Source organism: Dreissena polymorpha, chromosome 4, assembly GCF_020536995.1.
Source record: "Dreissena polymorpha isolate Duluth1 chromosome 4, UMN_Dpol_1.0, whole genome shotgun sequence".
In the NCBI taxonomy this organism is placed as follows: domain Eukaryota; kingdom Metazoa; phylum Mollusca; class Bivalvia; order Myida; family Dreissenidae; genus Dreissena; species Dreissena polymorpha.
In genome coordinates, this window is record NC_068358.1 from 5,010,374 (window position 1) to 5,025,557 (window position 15,184).

General features: G+C 36.6%; 1 protein-coding gene across 1 annotated transcript; it reads left to right on the forward strand.

Moving 5' to 3' along the window:
• The first annotated feature begins 357 nt into the window (after positions 1-357).
• Positions 358-10,127, forward strand: LOC127879507 (microsomal glutathione S-transferase 1-like). Its single transcript, XM_052426377.1, has 3 exons — positions 358-570; positions 8,664-8,746; positions 9,636-10,127. The coding sequence occupies exons 1-3, from the start codon at positions 445-447 to the stop codon at positions 9,871-9,873; spliced, it is 447 nt and encodes a 148-aa protein (XP_052282337.1). The 5' UTR covers positions 358-444; the 3' UTR covers positions 9,874-10,127.
• The last annotated feature ends 5,057 nt before the right edge of the window (positions 10,128-15,184 follow it).

Below are 15,184 nucleotides of genomic sequence, written 5' to 3' on the forward strand. Positions count from 1 at the left end.
TATTTTATTTCGCAGTTAATGACGTTTTACCGCGTCGGAGGCTGCATTATGGTTGGACCCGGAATGCTTCCCAGCACTCCTACCTAATTTGCTTACTAAACTAAAAAATAGACGAATTGAAGGATATTGTAGATGCAATTTCAAGCTATTTAGTTTTTACTGATAGATATTAAACTTTGATGTGGTCTTGTTTTGTGAACGAAGCCGGAGTACCAGGCGGAGATCCCACCTTTGCGGTATGGTGACCACCAATCAATCTGACATGCTTCCTGGAATAGGGATTGAACACGAGTCGCCTACGTACATACTTTTTGTTGCGGTCTAGATACGAGGTTTATAGTGGCTTGTTCCGACATAGGCCGACACAGGCCGAGTAGTTACGATTGCGAGTGTATGTTGGGAACACATGTGTACACTTCCCTCTACTTCTAATTGTTTATTAACATGGCTAATAGCTCTGCGTTTTGGGAGAGCGAGTTATTTAGAACATTTGCGTTTTATGTGTCAGTATTGTTATTTAAAGTACTATCCAACAACTTCACGACCGTGTATTACAGATCGATCAGAAAGGTAAGGTTTAAACAATATATCAATTTTATATGGATTGTACATTTTTACTCTGTAAGTCATAAACAAATTATTGTTGATCGCAAACATGATGTAAAGTACGGAATCCGGATAGTGCCATCTATAATCTCGCTCTTCTTTTATCAAGGGCGACACTAGACACACCACTCTGGATCAGCAGACGATTTATTTCATAAATCAATCTCTGGGTTAATGGTCGCCATCTTTCGAACTACTTTCAAAAGTACAACAACAACAATAACAGTAGAAGACAATTTTAATTGCGAAAAGTTGAAAAATTGAGTACATGTGTCACGGTTGTTGAGTGAAATAGTGTTCTTTTCAACTGTGTATGAAGCATGTGAACTGGTAGTGGAATAACCGAATTGTTGGTGGAAATGGAATTTAGAAATATATCTAATAATTGAATTCATCATCGTGTAGAATAATCATCAGCATCATTTCTGTGGAACATTGCACAATTCAAAAAAACAAGTGTTTCATAGCTATGGTGCTTTTGACATAGTTCACTAACCATCAAGACTGAAATGATTCATGCACACAGGTAAAGTAAATAATTGAATTTGTGCAGAATGTTTATTTTTTACAAATTATTATTTAATTTGACCAATTTATTTTAGATTGATTGCACTGAAACTCAAAGTCTAAAGCTTAGTAAGACACTTAAGCCAGTTTTCTGAGAAGAAACAATACTTGTTCAGAGTATAGCTGGATCATGCGGCCTCTGGTTTATTTATTTGGCCTCGGCCTTTAACCTGGGTCGCTTTGATTTCAGGTGTTTAGCCCCCATATCAACAAGGCTCTCGACCCTATATGTAGTTATTCATATTGTTTAAAGATTTTGAGAACCCTCACTCGGTGCCAGTGGGGATAAAACAGGGACCTTCTTATAGCTAGATGAATGCATCAAATATGCCAGCAACACTTTATAATCAATAACTTTATAATTGATGATTCTGTTCTTTTAACTACATTGCTCATTTACCAAAACAATGTGAAACACATTTTTATGCCCCCAAAGGAGGGCATATAGTGATCGCACTGTCCGTCTGTCTATCCATCACACTTTGCATTTAGGTTTCGAAAAAATGCTCATAACTTCTATGTCGCTTCAGATGTAACATTCATATTTGGTATGCATGTGTATATGGACAAGGCCTTCCCATACACACACAAATTTTGACCCCTTTGACCTTGAACTTAGGGTCGGCTTTTAGGTTTTGAAAAATGCTCATAACTTCTATTAAAGCGTTTATCGGGGGCGTATGTCATCCTACGGAGACAGCTCTTGTTTTTGCTACTGTCCTCTGCACAAACCATGATATATCTGCATATATGCCTCCAACCAAATCAGTAAAACTATTTGTCACTTAATTACAGTAAACTTATTGCATGTTAACTTTTCAACAATATATATATACATGTATATATAATTATATATAACAGATCTTGAAAAAAACTCACATCAAACTTCAAATTGTTTTAGTAAATTATAGGCTTTAATTGGTATTGTGACATTGACACCACTCATGCATGCGACTATACAATTATACAACTATGGAGCACATTATTTATGAGAAATTCCAATACATCAACATATCGTCTCAGATTTAAGGCAGATAATCTAGTGCTTTTTTGCTGCCATTTTTACTATTACACATTTTTTCATTTTATGTTATGATGCATTGATCTTGTTTCTAAATTAACCAAGCAATCATGTTAAACTTTTGAAGAAAGATGTTGTCTGATAAATATAGAAAATATAATCACTACAAAGTGAACAAAATTCAGTTGAATACTGTGACCAACAAAGATTTGCCAAAGAGCAATTCAGATCATGATTTAAATTAAATACAAGTAATATGAAAGTCTGCCTATTGGATCCCAGTTAAGACTTATTTGTCAAATCTGCACATTAATTTTCCCTTAGCCATGTAGAATTGGGGATTAAATACAATCAAGTCATGTAAAAAGGAGCAGGGTATAGCACGCTGCTATTGATTTCTTGAGCTTTCACATGAATTTTACAGGTAATTTTCATACAACAAATGATATTATGTAGTGTAATGATAAAGCATTATGAGCACAAATTATATCTCTTACTAGTGGTGCAAAAATCATTTAAGTGTCACATTTCAAAAGAAAATTTATATAAAAAGGTATTATTAATTGTTAAAACGTTATAAAAGGTTATTTCAATACACTAAAGCATTTAATTACAAGAACAAGTGCATTTTATGTCCATTACAATACATGTAACAGTATTGGCATTGTATTTATCTGCATTTGATGTGTATTTAATACACTTAAAAATGCAGACAAGACACACTTCTAACAGAAACAAATGTATTTTTTTCTGCATTTTTCCAGCATTAATACTCTTCAAGTGTATTTTTTATCATCCCAAATACACTTTACCAGGAAAAAGGTATGTTAAAATGCATTTTTAGTTTATTTTAAGTATATTTTCAAATGCATTAAGACAGTGTCAAATTCATACCAGTGCCTATTTAGTAGCAGTAGGCCTTATATGGTCTACTTGTGGTAGAAATAATGCATTTTGTATAATACAACATACATAAATTAAAAAATATAGCTGCCCATACAGTTCAATACAATGTTCAATTAACTACACTATGCAAAGTTGAAATATGACATCAAGCTTGGAATAATCTTTTCAATAATGAATAATATGCTGTTTTAATTTATAAGTGAATTAGACACTTGCATATAAAAACTGATTTTAAATCAAAACTAAATGTTTAATTTGATTTTTAGCTCCACTGGCCAAAGGTCCTGTGTCCATCGTGCATCCATGCATAAACTTTTCCTTTAAACATCTTCTCCTAAACTACTGGTCCAATTCTGATGAAATTTCTTAGGAATGTTCCTGGGGTGTACCTCTTTCAAATTTGTTCAAATTATGCCCCTGGGGTCAAATTTGACTCTGCCTTGGGGGTCACAAAATTGAAAATTTGCTTAAATAAGACCTATTTTGTGAAAACTTTCAAAATCTCCCGTCCATAACCATTGGGCCTAGGGCTATCAAATTTGGTATGTAGAGACATCTAATAGTCCTCTACCAAATTTGTTCAAATTATACCCCTGGGGTCAAATTTGACCCTGCCTCGGGGTCACAAAATTGAACATATGCTTATATAGGGTATATTTTGTGAAAACTTTCAAAATCTCCCGTCCATAACCATTGGGCCTAGGGCTATCAAATTTGGTATGTAGAGACATCTAATAGTCCTCTACCAAATTTGTTCAAATTATACCCCTGGGGTCAAATTTGACCCTGCCCCGGGGGTCACAAAATTGAACATATGCTTATATAGGGTATATTTTGTGAAAACTTTACAAATCTTCTCGTCCATAACCATTGGGCCTAGGGCTACCAAATTTGGTATGTAGTGGCATCTTATAGTCCTCTACCAAATTTGTTCAAATTATGCCCCTGGGGTCAAGTTTGACCCTGCCCCGATGGTCACAAAATTGAACATATGCTTATTTAAGGCCTATTTTGTGAAAACTTTAAAAAATTTCTTGTCAATAACAATCCGGCCTAGGGCTATCAAATTTGGTATATAGTGACATCTAATAGTCCTCTACCAAATTTGTTCAAATTTAATCCCTAGGGTCAAATTTGACCCTGCCCCGGGGGTCACAAAATGGAACATATGCTTATATAATGTCTATTTTGTGATAACTTAAAAAAAAATCTTGTCCATAACCATTAGGCCTAGGGCTACACAATTTGGTATGTAGTGACATTGTATGGTCCTCTACTTAGTTTGTTCAAATTATGCCACAGGGGTCAAATTTGACCCTGCCCTGGGGGCCACAAAATCAATTATATGCTTATATAGTGCCTATTTTGTGAAAATTTTAAAATTCTTCTTGTCCTTAACCATAAGGCACAGGGCTACCAAATTTGGTATGTAGTGACATGTTATAGTTCTCTACCAAGTTTGTTCAAATTATGCCCCTTGGGTCAAATTTGACCCTGCCCGGGGTCACAAAACTGAACATACGCTTATATGGGGCCTATTTTGTGAAAACTTTAAAAATCTTGTTGTCCATAACCATTGGGCCTAGGGCTACCAAATTTGGTATGTAGTGACATCTAATAAACCTCTACCAAATTTGTTCAAATAATGCCTCTGGGGTCAACTTTGACCCTGCCCCGGGGGGTCACAAAATTGAATAAACGCTTTTAAAGCGCCTATTTTGTGAAATCTTTAAAAATCTTCTTGTCGAAAACCATTTGGACTATGGCTACCAAATTTGGTATGCAGTAACATCTTATAGTCCTCTACCAAGTTTGTTCAAATTATTCCCTTTGGGTCAAATTTGATCCTGACCCGCATGTCACAAAATTGAACATTATATACGCTTATATCTTTCTTATTTTGTGAAAACTTTAAAAATATTCTTGTCCTTAACTCTAGGACCTAGGGCTACCACATTTTGTATGTAGTGAGATATAGTAGTCCTCTACAAAGTTTTCTCAAATTATGCCCCTGGGGTTAAATTTGACCCAGCCCAGAAGGTCACAAAAGTGTACATGTGCTTAAATAGGGCCTATATTTAAGTATTTGCACATGCAGAGAAATTTGTTTCAGCCTTTTTTTCAGCAGTGGAGTGATACAGGGCCATCATGGCCCTTTTGTTTAAATACTCAAAAAATGAAACCGTGTTCATGCTTGCATGAACACAGTTTATAAATGCTGTCAGAATTATAAAATATGCAATTACTATAAATACAAATGCCAGGGAAAAGTGCTTTTTGTACTAAAAAATTCGAATAAATATTACAATAATACATTTTGAATACTTTAGTATGTAATTAACAGTTTTTGTCTGAGAAAATCACTTAATTTTATATATTTATTCAAATTCACATAAATCATATTTCAAAAACACATCATTACTTCAAATCCTTTCACACAATACTGAAAAAAAAGCACAGTTTCTGATTGTTATTAATTCTTTATTAATTAATACATGTACCATTTTTTAATCTTGATGCATCCTCAATTGTATAATGCACATCTTAATCTGTTTTAACAATTATAATATAAAGATTAAGGCTGACTCAGTAAAATAATAATCCATGATTTCTGCAGTACTTGCAGACAAAATAGAAATACTGCTGTGATATTATCTATCTATCTAATGGGATATTAATTTGGCTTCAATAGAAAAAAATCAAAGCATACACATGTATAAAATGTGTATGTATATATTAGTTAAACTTAAATTGATTGACCATCGATAAAAGATATTATAATATATGTATGTATATATATATCCTTGTAAAACTAAAAATTAAATATGTATGTTTCTATTACATCATAAAGGACTTTTATTTTCAGACAAAGTACAGTGAAGCTTAAAACAGTATCCAATTGTAACAGTCAATTTTGGGAAAATCAACCTTATAATTATTTTCTGTGTTGGCCAATGTCATAATTGGTATAAAATGTATATTGAACTGGAAGTTCTCTTTATTTTAAATGATAACATTTGCTTGGTCAGCCATAATTGTCACAATCAAGTGGTCTTTTTACACTGTAGTTTTCTCACTGACTATGGGTTTGTTCTGAGAATGAGCCACACAAAGTATCGTTGGGGAGATGAGTTGTCAATTTTATGTTTATCAGTCTTTCATAATCCAGTATACCTGTAAAAAGGGAATTTGTAACTAATAATCACACAATATACACAATTAAAATTGTATGCATTTAGATTTATTTAGTACTGCACATTAATCATTTTCCAAAAATATGTAGCAACATTACATTATATAATGCTGCAATACTAAAGTAATTTACTAATTAAAGGTCGCTGATGTGTAATGGATGTGGTGTCCACCTAATGATCTGGAGGTCACTGGTTTGATCCCCAGTGTGGGAGCATTCTTAAGAAATCTCCAAGAGACACCCAAGTACTGGTTCTAGGCCCAGGAAACGAACTCAAGAGCATTTCACATACATGTACGTAGTTAGTACTTTAAATTTAATCGAACTAAAAAAGGGTTAAAACTAACAACTGAAACCCTTATTAATACATTTTATTTTGAATCAAGCAAATGTGGAAATTCATTAAAAATAATGAGTAAAATTTAAAAATTCTACTTTAAAGTAATCATGATAATTTAGATCATTTTCAGAATATTTAATGATGATAATGATACAATTATATATTCCCTAAATGATAAAAATAAAACATGTAATGTTAATTTATGAAAAAAAAAACGTTTTAATTTTATCAATATCATGGTAATTACAACTAGATACAGGCAATTAGATCAGAAACGTGCATTAATTATATTAACCCATTCATGCCTAGCGTCCTGAAAAAAAGGACATTGCAAACAGCGTAGACCCAGATGAGACGCCGCATAATGCGGCGTCTCATCTGGGTCTGCGCTGTTTGCTTAGAGAAATTTCTGTAAGAAATATTCTAAATATAGAAATAAATATACCAGACACCCCTACTTTTGGAAATAAATTGATCCAATTTAGAAGGATGGGTGAGTCCACTGGGCATAAATGGGTTAATGAACAACCCAGACATTTGTAGTGATTTATGGTCACTATTTCATTTGATGAACGTTCTATACATGACCTGTCATAAAAGGTATTTTTTAGCCAGTACTACAATCGGCAATGATAGTCTGTATTGCATACATATTCCAACGTCTATTATCGATTCGCTTCCTCAAACTGAACAAATATTTAATGTTTACATCGCGAAACGTAATGCATCCAGTTTCACTTTCGGTTTGGTTGGTTTTGTAAACACCGTAATTTCATCTTAAAAATTGGATGATAGGGTGATTAAATAATAATGGAAAAGTAAATCACTTGGATAATAGGTCAAAATGCAACACAAATGAACGTTAATAGTGCTCTTAATATCAAAGTTTCGGTAAAAAGTTTGGCGCTAGTTCAACGCGCATGTATACAGCCTCATAACAATAGACTGACAACCTTTTGGGTAGTAAAGTAGTAATACAAGGCAATATGGCGACCGTTAGCCACGAGGCTTATCTTACGGAGGTATCCGAGATAGCCGATGTATCACGATTGTAGACACACGAAGCGATACTTGATCTTTTTCTTGACAGTCGCTGCGGTCGACGCACGATATTTTTCCTGACAGTCGCGGCGAGTATTCATACGCGTCTTAAATAAACTATGGCGTACCGTTTTAGTCATTGTTTTGTCAGTTTTGTTAAAGTAAAAAATACATTTGTTAGCTGTTTTCGTTAGTTGTTGTATACAATAAAAGGAATATTACGCTAGTCAATTGTTCCAAGTGTTTGTATCACTCTCGTGGCTTGTGCTATTTCGCATCACACTCGAGGCTCCGCCTCTCGTGTGATACGTCATCACACGAGTGATACAAACTCTTGGAACAATTGACTAGCGTAATATTCCGTATGTATGTTTTGTTTAAGCGATTTGACACTTCCCTTAATAGAGACATGCGGAAAGTAACACGAAAATTATGATAATGTTTCCCGAGACTCATCACTCCGATATCTCAATTTTTGATCCATGTAAACAGCGGAACGGATATAACGCCTGCATATTCTCACTACTCAACCAGATATGTAGTATTGTCCCTTAAAAGGTAAACGGTCCCACCTGCATACGTGCAAAGAATGTTCGAAAACCTTTCTTAATTTCAATAAATTATGTAACAATTTTAATGTGTGATGTTACGTTACGTTCTTTACCTTTAGCCCGGATTTCATCGGGACTCATCGTTTAATACATGTGCTTAAAGTGTCGTCTGAGATAAGCCTGTGCGGTCTGCATAGGCTTGTCTGGGAAGACACTTTCCCAAAAACTGGCTTTTCGCTAAGAAGATACTTCATTTCAAAATAAAAAAAAACAATGAAGCGGAAAGTGTCGCCCCCGATAAGCATGTGCGTACTGCATAGGCTAATATGTAAAAAAATACGCAATTGCATTAAACCCCGTTTTTTCCAGACATAGGCTTATACTAGGAACATGCAGGGCTCATTTGTTATATGCGGCGTGTTATTATCTGTTCTGCAGTGCTATCGCGTTGAAGAGGACTCGAAGCTTGTGAAGGCCAAGCACCAAGCCGTGGAGCACCCGGATGTTACCAGGGTTGTCAGGTAATGTGCCGTTTTGTTTCCCTTTCCACAAACGATATATTGTATCCATTGAACTCCAGTCTAAATTTCGTTTCGTTAGTGTTCGCCTTATGGTCATCGGATGGGATATGTATACTACTATATATAATGCATCCGGTAACCTGGAGTAACATCGAAGAACCATTTGCTGGCTTTAGAACATTAGCGCAGCAAACAATGTGTGCAATTGAGCCGTGCTCTGATTAAACGGGGCTTAATGCATGTGCATCAAGCGTCGTCCAAGATTAGCCTGTGGAGTCCGCACAGGCTTATCAGAGACACATTCCGCCTAAACTTGATTTTCGCTAAGAAGAAACTTCCTCTATAGGAAAAATACAATAACCATGGAATATGTCGTACCTGATTAGCCTGTGTGGGCTTCAGTGTAATAAGATAAAATATGTTTGCTGCATGAATGTTCTAAAGCTACTAATAGTATCTAACATTCATGGCAGAAATTTAACTATTTTAAGGACTCACGCATTGATATGGATTGCTATTGCGACACTGCAGAAATTCACATTTTTAATTATATACGCTGTGGTTTCCTTGCTATTTCTATTGCAAACCACAATTTTTCAACTGACACATTACATAGTCTACATACTTGTGAATGATTCAACATGAGCCAATTTTGGTTAAATATTTCAGTGGCAAATAATAGCGCATTGCAGTATGATCATATCTACGATCTTCAAATCCTCTGACAAACTTCCTAGGACAAACAGACAAACAAAGTCATCTTGTCTATGCTTTATTCAGAGTGTTAAACAAGTTAAATAGTTATTAAATTGTGATATCAGTAGAAATGAAATTAATTTTTAAAAAGCCTGATTATGAATTTATCAATGTGCATGTTTCTTTTCTTCAGGATTCACGAGCATGATCTGGAGAATATCATCCCGTTCATCCTAATTGGTTCCCTGTTCATCCTTACTGGGCCCAGCTTGACACTCGCGACGTGGTACTTCCGCATATTCACTGGTGCCCGACTTGTGCATACGATCTCGTACCTGTTTGCCCTCCAACCTGCTCGTACAATCGCCCATGTTGTAGCTGTTGTTATATTGAATCTGATGGTAGTGAGCAATATAAAGTACTTCATGTGAAAACAATTAATGAGGCGATGTCCCTTTTTTGATTCGAAACCTTTTTTCACCATAAAATAAACACCCACGCGAAACCTACCCGCTGGATCCGGGTGCTCTGTTATTTAATTGGTCTGCTAAATATTATATTAACGTCAATATGTAGAATCATAAACTTTTTTATGCACAAAGAATGAGCATAATGACATAATTTTTTTTTTCGCAAATGCTTGCATGATGTCCATAGTTATTTCAAAATAAATGTTGCATGACTTGTTTTGCTGTTGGTTTATTATTATTGCTATTGATATTTGTCTCTATATCTGTATATCGGCCGGTTATCAAAACACTAACATAACGGCAATGCAGCAGTTCCATGCTTCACATTGTGTTCTGGACCATCGTTCCTCATAATTGCTATATAGCCTCAGGACAGTTCATAGACATGGAAATCACTAATTTATACGATACGTTCAAACTAACGATTTCTTTTATTATGCATACATAGTTGACACCAAGTTAACGAGGATCGCAATTTAAGGACCAACAAAATCTGACAGGAGTTTGTTATCACGATTTACAAGAAGAACAAGTACCTAACAAACAAAAAAGTAATGCGAATAACGACCTACCGCTGAAAATTATTCTTATGACATACAAATACATAATATTTACGTGTTCCTACGTGAAAGAGACGAACGTGTAGTTTGCAAGCGATAACTTAAAATTGGAGTTACCAGTTCAAAATATGGCACCTTATTTGTATAGGGAAATATATGCAATCCAGCTAGGGATGTGATTTTTGGAGAGAACGGTAAGAATCCGTTTCGCCTGAAGTTGTTTTTCACCGCAAACGAAACCAAATATAATGCACTTGCTCAGTTTAATATTCTGCATACGGTATATTTCAAAACGAAAGTTCGCTTGTGTGATTTTCAAAGTTTGTGAGGGCACTTCCGAGCCAGGGGCTACATAAAGTGTTGACCCCGAGTGTGTCCCAGCACTCCTACCTTATATACTTACTAGACTCACGAGAGTTAGACCGAATTTTGAATAAGCTTCAATTCCCAGCTATTTCGTTGTTACTGAAAGATTCTTCAATGTTGGCGTGGTCTTGTGCTGTGTGTGTGGGGGGGGGGGGTGCCGGAGTACCCGGAGGAAACCCCTTTTGTCCGGTACGGTGACCACCAACCAAACTCACATGCTGCCGTGGACGGGAATCGAACCCGGGCCGTATAGGTGAGCCGCTTGAATTACCCTGAACCAATAAGAACTGGGATTCCAACCTCCGCGCAGAGATTTTACTGGAACCAGCATGAGAGCATGGAACGACAACTCTGCGTGGAGATTGCTGGGCGCTGAAACATCAGCGATCACGTGGCTGAGCCTCATCAAATATATCGGGTGTAATCATTGTTTTTAAAAAATTGCAAAGCCTTTCCATTGGAGCAACATATATAGCTGAAACTCCGCCCTGATTTTATAGCGGAGTTATTAAACTCGAATCGTACGCTACGCACATTAGATGAGCTAGGAATTAATTGAGCAATGAAGCATTAACAATAGAACAGTTTAAACATATGCAAATTAAATGTATTTTTGAAAACAAATGCACGGATATGCCTTTTTATGGGTGCGATACGGACCATGAGCCCCGCCCAGTTGTTGTAGTGCTATTTTATTCAGTTCTATTCTTCTTAATATGTACAGAAATGTCATGCGGGATAAATTGTAGTGTTTTATTTTAACACGAAAGGTGCACCAGCGTACCTACCATATTTGATCAAAGTTGATATTTTATGCCCCTTGTTTAATCGACACTAGAAACATTATTGTGTTACATAATTTCCCATAATCATACGAAACGAACAAAACGAAACCCATACATTTCATGCATTTAAGGAAATCTTCAACTTGCATATGTAGGTTATAATCAAATTTCAGAGTTTTAAATCGCAAGAAATCTGCTCAGTTCATACCAAATGTAAATTAACATAATCAAAATAAGTTAATTTTAACTGTACAATGCACGCAGACAAAAACAGACACATTCATAAATTGTTGGTAATGATTGCTCTTCTGTAAGAACTCTTTTGGTTGAAATTAATCAAAATATTTCAATGCACGGTTTACTTGAACACAGTCCACAGAGAAACGCCATCATAAAAATTTGAAAACAACCATAACATACGTCTACTTGTATATCGATGTTGAATATGGATTTACTGATGTGTAGCCTGCGCAGAAAAGACGTAGCTCCACTACGACCTAGTCTGGATTCCTTCCCCTTTCACTACGTTTTCGCAGTAAAAGAGGCAGGGGACCAGACTACACTACGACCGAGTTGTGAACCCTGTTGGCTTCCAGCCTTGTGCAAACAGTCTATCGGGATTTTGTCCAAGACGATTCTGTTCTCTCGATCACAAAAGATAAAAGTCGAGGTTGCCTAATTAAAAATATGTTTACCCGAATCCAAACTCTCGTTTTTTGTACAAGCACTTCATACAATGTAAAATCTCCCACATGTATTGTATCGGTGTGGTTTTTATTATAATTGTTAGCATAAAGACCCATATGGTATTTGTAATATGACATATCACGCCATCTGCAAAATACTCATCTCTCCTTGGCTGTTTGACGTCACATGCTGGCCCCATATATTCTATATGGTGTCAGCAGACTATATGGGGCAGTAGAAACATTCAAAATGGCCGCCCGGAATCGTCGATTCAACAGCGCATTTGGATTTTCTACTGAATTTGATGAGCTGGAAAGTAGTTTGCGTGATGTAATAGTTAAAGTGTTAGTAACTGACCCGATACGGGAAATACGGTTCTGTGGAAAACCATATCGGGAAGAAGACTTGGGTTTCCACAGAACCGTATATCCCGTATCGGGTCAGTAACTATCCCTGTAACTATTAATATTGTCCACATTTATTATATACAACTAAAACAAAAATATCTACGTTTATACTGATGTGTAATAGAAATGTCTGCTTGTTTAATTGTTTGCCATATTTAGTACATGAAAAATGTGCGCCATTTAGTTTAATATCATCATTATCAAGCCCTTGACCGGTTTGTCTGTTGGGGTAAATGAGGGACGACGATACAGAAATCCTCCTCCAGCCGGGTCTGTTGTGTGCTGCTGAGAGTAATTCATCCCTGGGAAGGGATGTCCACTCTTTTACATTATCCACCTAGCTTTTCCTCTGACGGCCTCGACGTCGACCTCCCTCTAGCGTGCCTTGCAGAACAGTCTGGCACAGAGAGTCGTGCCTCGTGACGTGTCCAATCCAAGCCAGCTTTCGTCGTTTGACGGTCGCCAGTAGGGTCTCTTGTGTACCAACAAGTGCTGCAGTCATTTTCCGGACGTACTTGTTGTTCTTGTGCTCCGTATAGGAGATGCGGAGCAGTGTTCGGAGACATTTATGTTAAAATGCCTGTATTCTGCGTTCTGTGTCCGCGTGAAGCGTCCATGTATCGCAGCCGTAGAGAAGGATGGAGACTACAAGGGACTTTTAGAGCCTGTACTTGGTGGGGAAGCTGATGTAACTGCTTGTCTACAACCTGCTCAGTCTGGCCATTGCTGTGGTCGCCATGGCAATTCTTATTCGGACCTCAGCGGTACTGGTACCATACTTGGACAGGGTTGAGCCCAAGTACTCGAACCTGGTCACTTCTTCTAGCTTCTCGCCGTTCAAGGTGATGTATGCAATTGTGTTGGCCGTGCTGTGCACCATGATCGTTGACTTCTCCTTGCTGACCTCCATCCCGTATGCTCTTACTCTTTCATAGTGTCTGTTGGTGAGATTTTGAAGTTCACTGCTGGTGCCACCCATGATGTCAATGTCATCAGCGAATCTCAAGTTGGAGAAGGGTCTTCCACCGATGGAGATAGAGGTGTGGTGGTCATGGAGAGTCTCCTGCATTATCCTCTCAAGGAAAAGGTTGAACAGGAGGGGAGAGAACAGACATCCCTGACGGACGCCCACTGATGTCCTGAAGAAGTGCCCCTGCTGTCCGTTAACAATACTGCACTGCTAACGTTTCCATAGTTCTTGAATGACTTGCACCAGCCCTTTGTCAATGTTGAATATTCTAATACTAGTAACATGCCATAGGCCATCATGCCACACGCGGTCGAAAGCTTTCTTAAAGTCAATGAAGTAGTGGAAGAGCTCACGTTGGAATTGTAGATGTTTCTCAATTATGATTCTGCAGTTGTTGAAGATCAGTTCCAATGTGCTACGCCCAGCTCTGAATCTAGCCTGCTCTTCGTATAGTTTAATATATAAGGGTGTTATTATTATTATTAGCATAATGATACATATGATATTTGTTATATGATCCATTATCCACATTTATTCTATACAAGTGAAAAATATATTTTTATACATGTGATGGTGGGAAATAGACATGTCTGATCGTTAAATTTGCTGCCATATGTACTATATGCAAATGTTGTCTTATAATATTACAAAATATAATCAGCATATTAATCCACATGGTACGCTTATAATAATCCACTTTCCAGTTGTGTTTATTTTTCCACAAATATTATTAGCCTACTAACATATTGCCACCCTGCCACAATAATATTTTGTAATAATCCGATTGTGTCAAACCACTGTTATGTATTATATTAGATATTATATCATACTCACTACTTTTTAAAGAATATCAGTTTCTTTTCACGTGAACTTTTTATAATTTAACATTATTGGGACTGACGATGTGCTATTTAAGTCGTAATAAATTTCATTTCTGTTCTGATGATCGGGCTATTGTCCAAGAGGATTCCGTTCTCTTCTCCTCTGCATGGTTTTGGACAAGACCTGTATTTGTGAAACACAATGCCCCCTACTGCTCTTTGAAGCCACACAACGGCTATTTTAGAGAAAATTGTAAGGTCCATGGCCAATAACGTCGCCACAAATCAATTGACCGTTACGACACTCACTTTTCATCTGTAAGTAATAAAAGTAGGCCCACATTCCCAAAATCAGCCAAATATCTGAAAGCGTTTCGTAAAAAACTAACGGAAAACGGTAAGCATAGAGAAAACTTTTAAGTCCAAGGCACATTACATCGCCAAACATCAATGGACCGGAAAGTAACTCACACTTCATCTGTAAGTCATGTAGGTAGACTCACATATCAACAAATCAGCTCAGTGTCAGAAAAAGTGTTGCATAAAAAACTCCGGAAAACTGTTATAATAGAGAAATTTCTATGTCCAAGGCCCATAACTTAGCAAACGAAAATCAATTGACCGGAACGAAACTGACACGTCATCAATATGTCATGTAGGTAAACTAACATTCCAA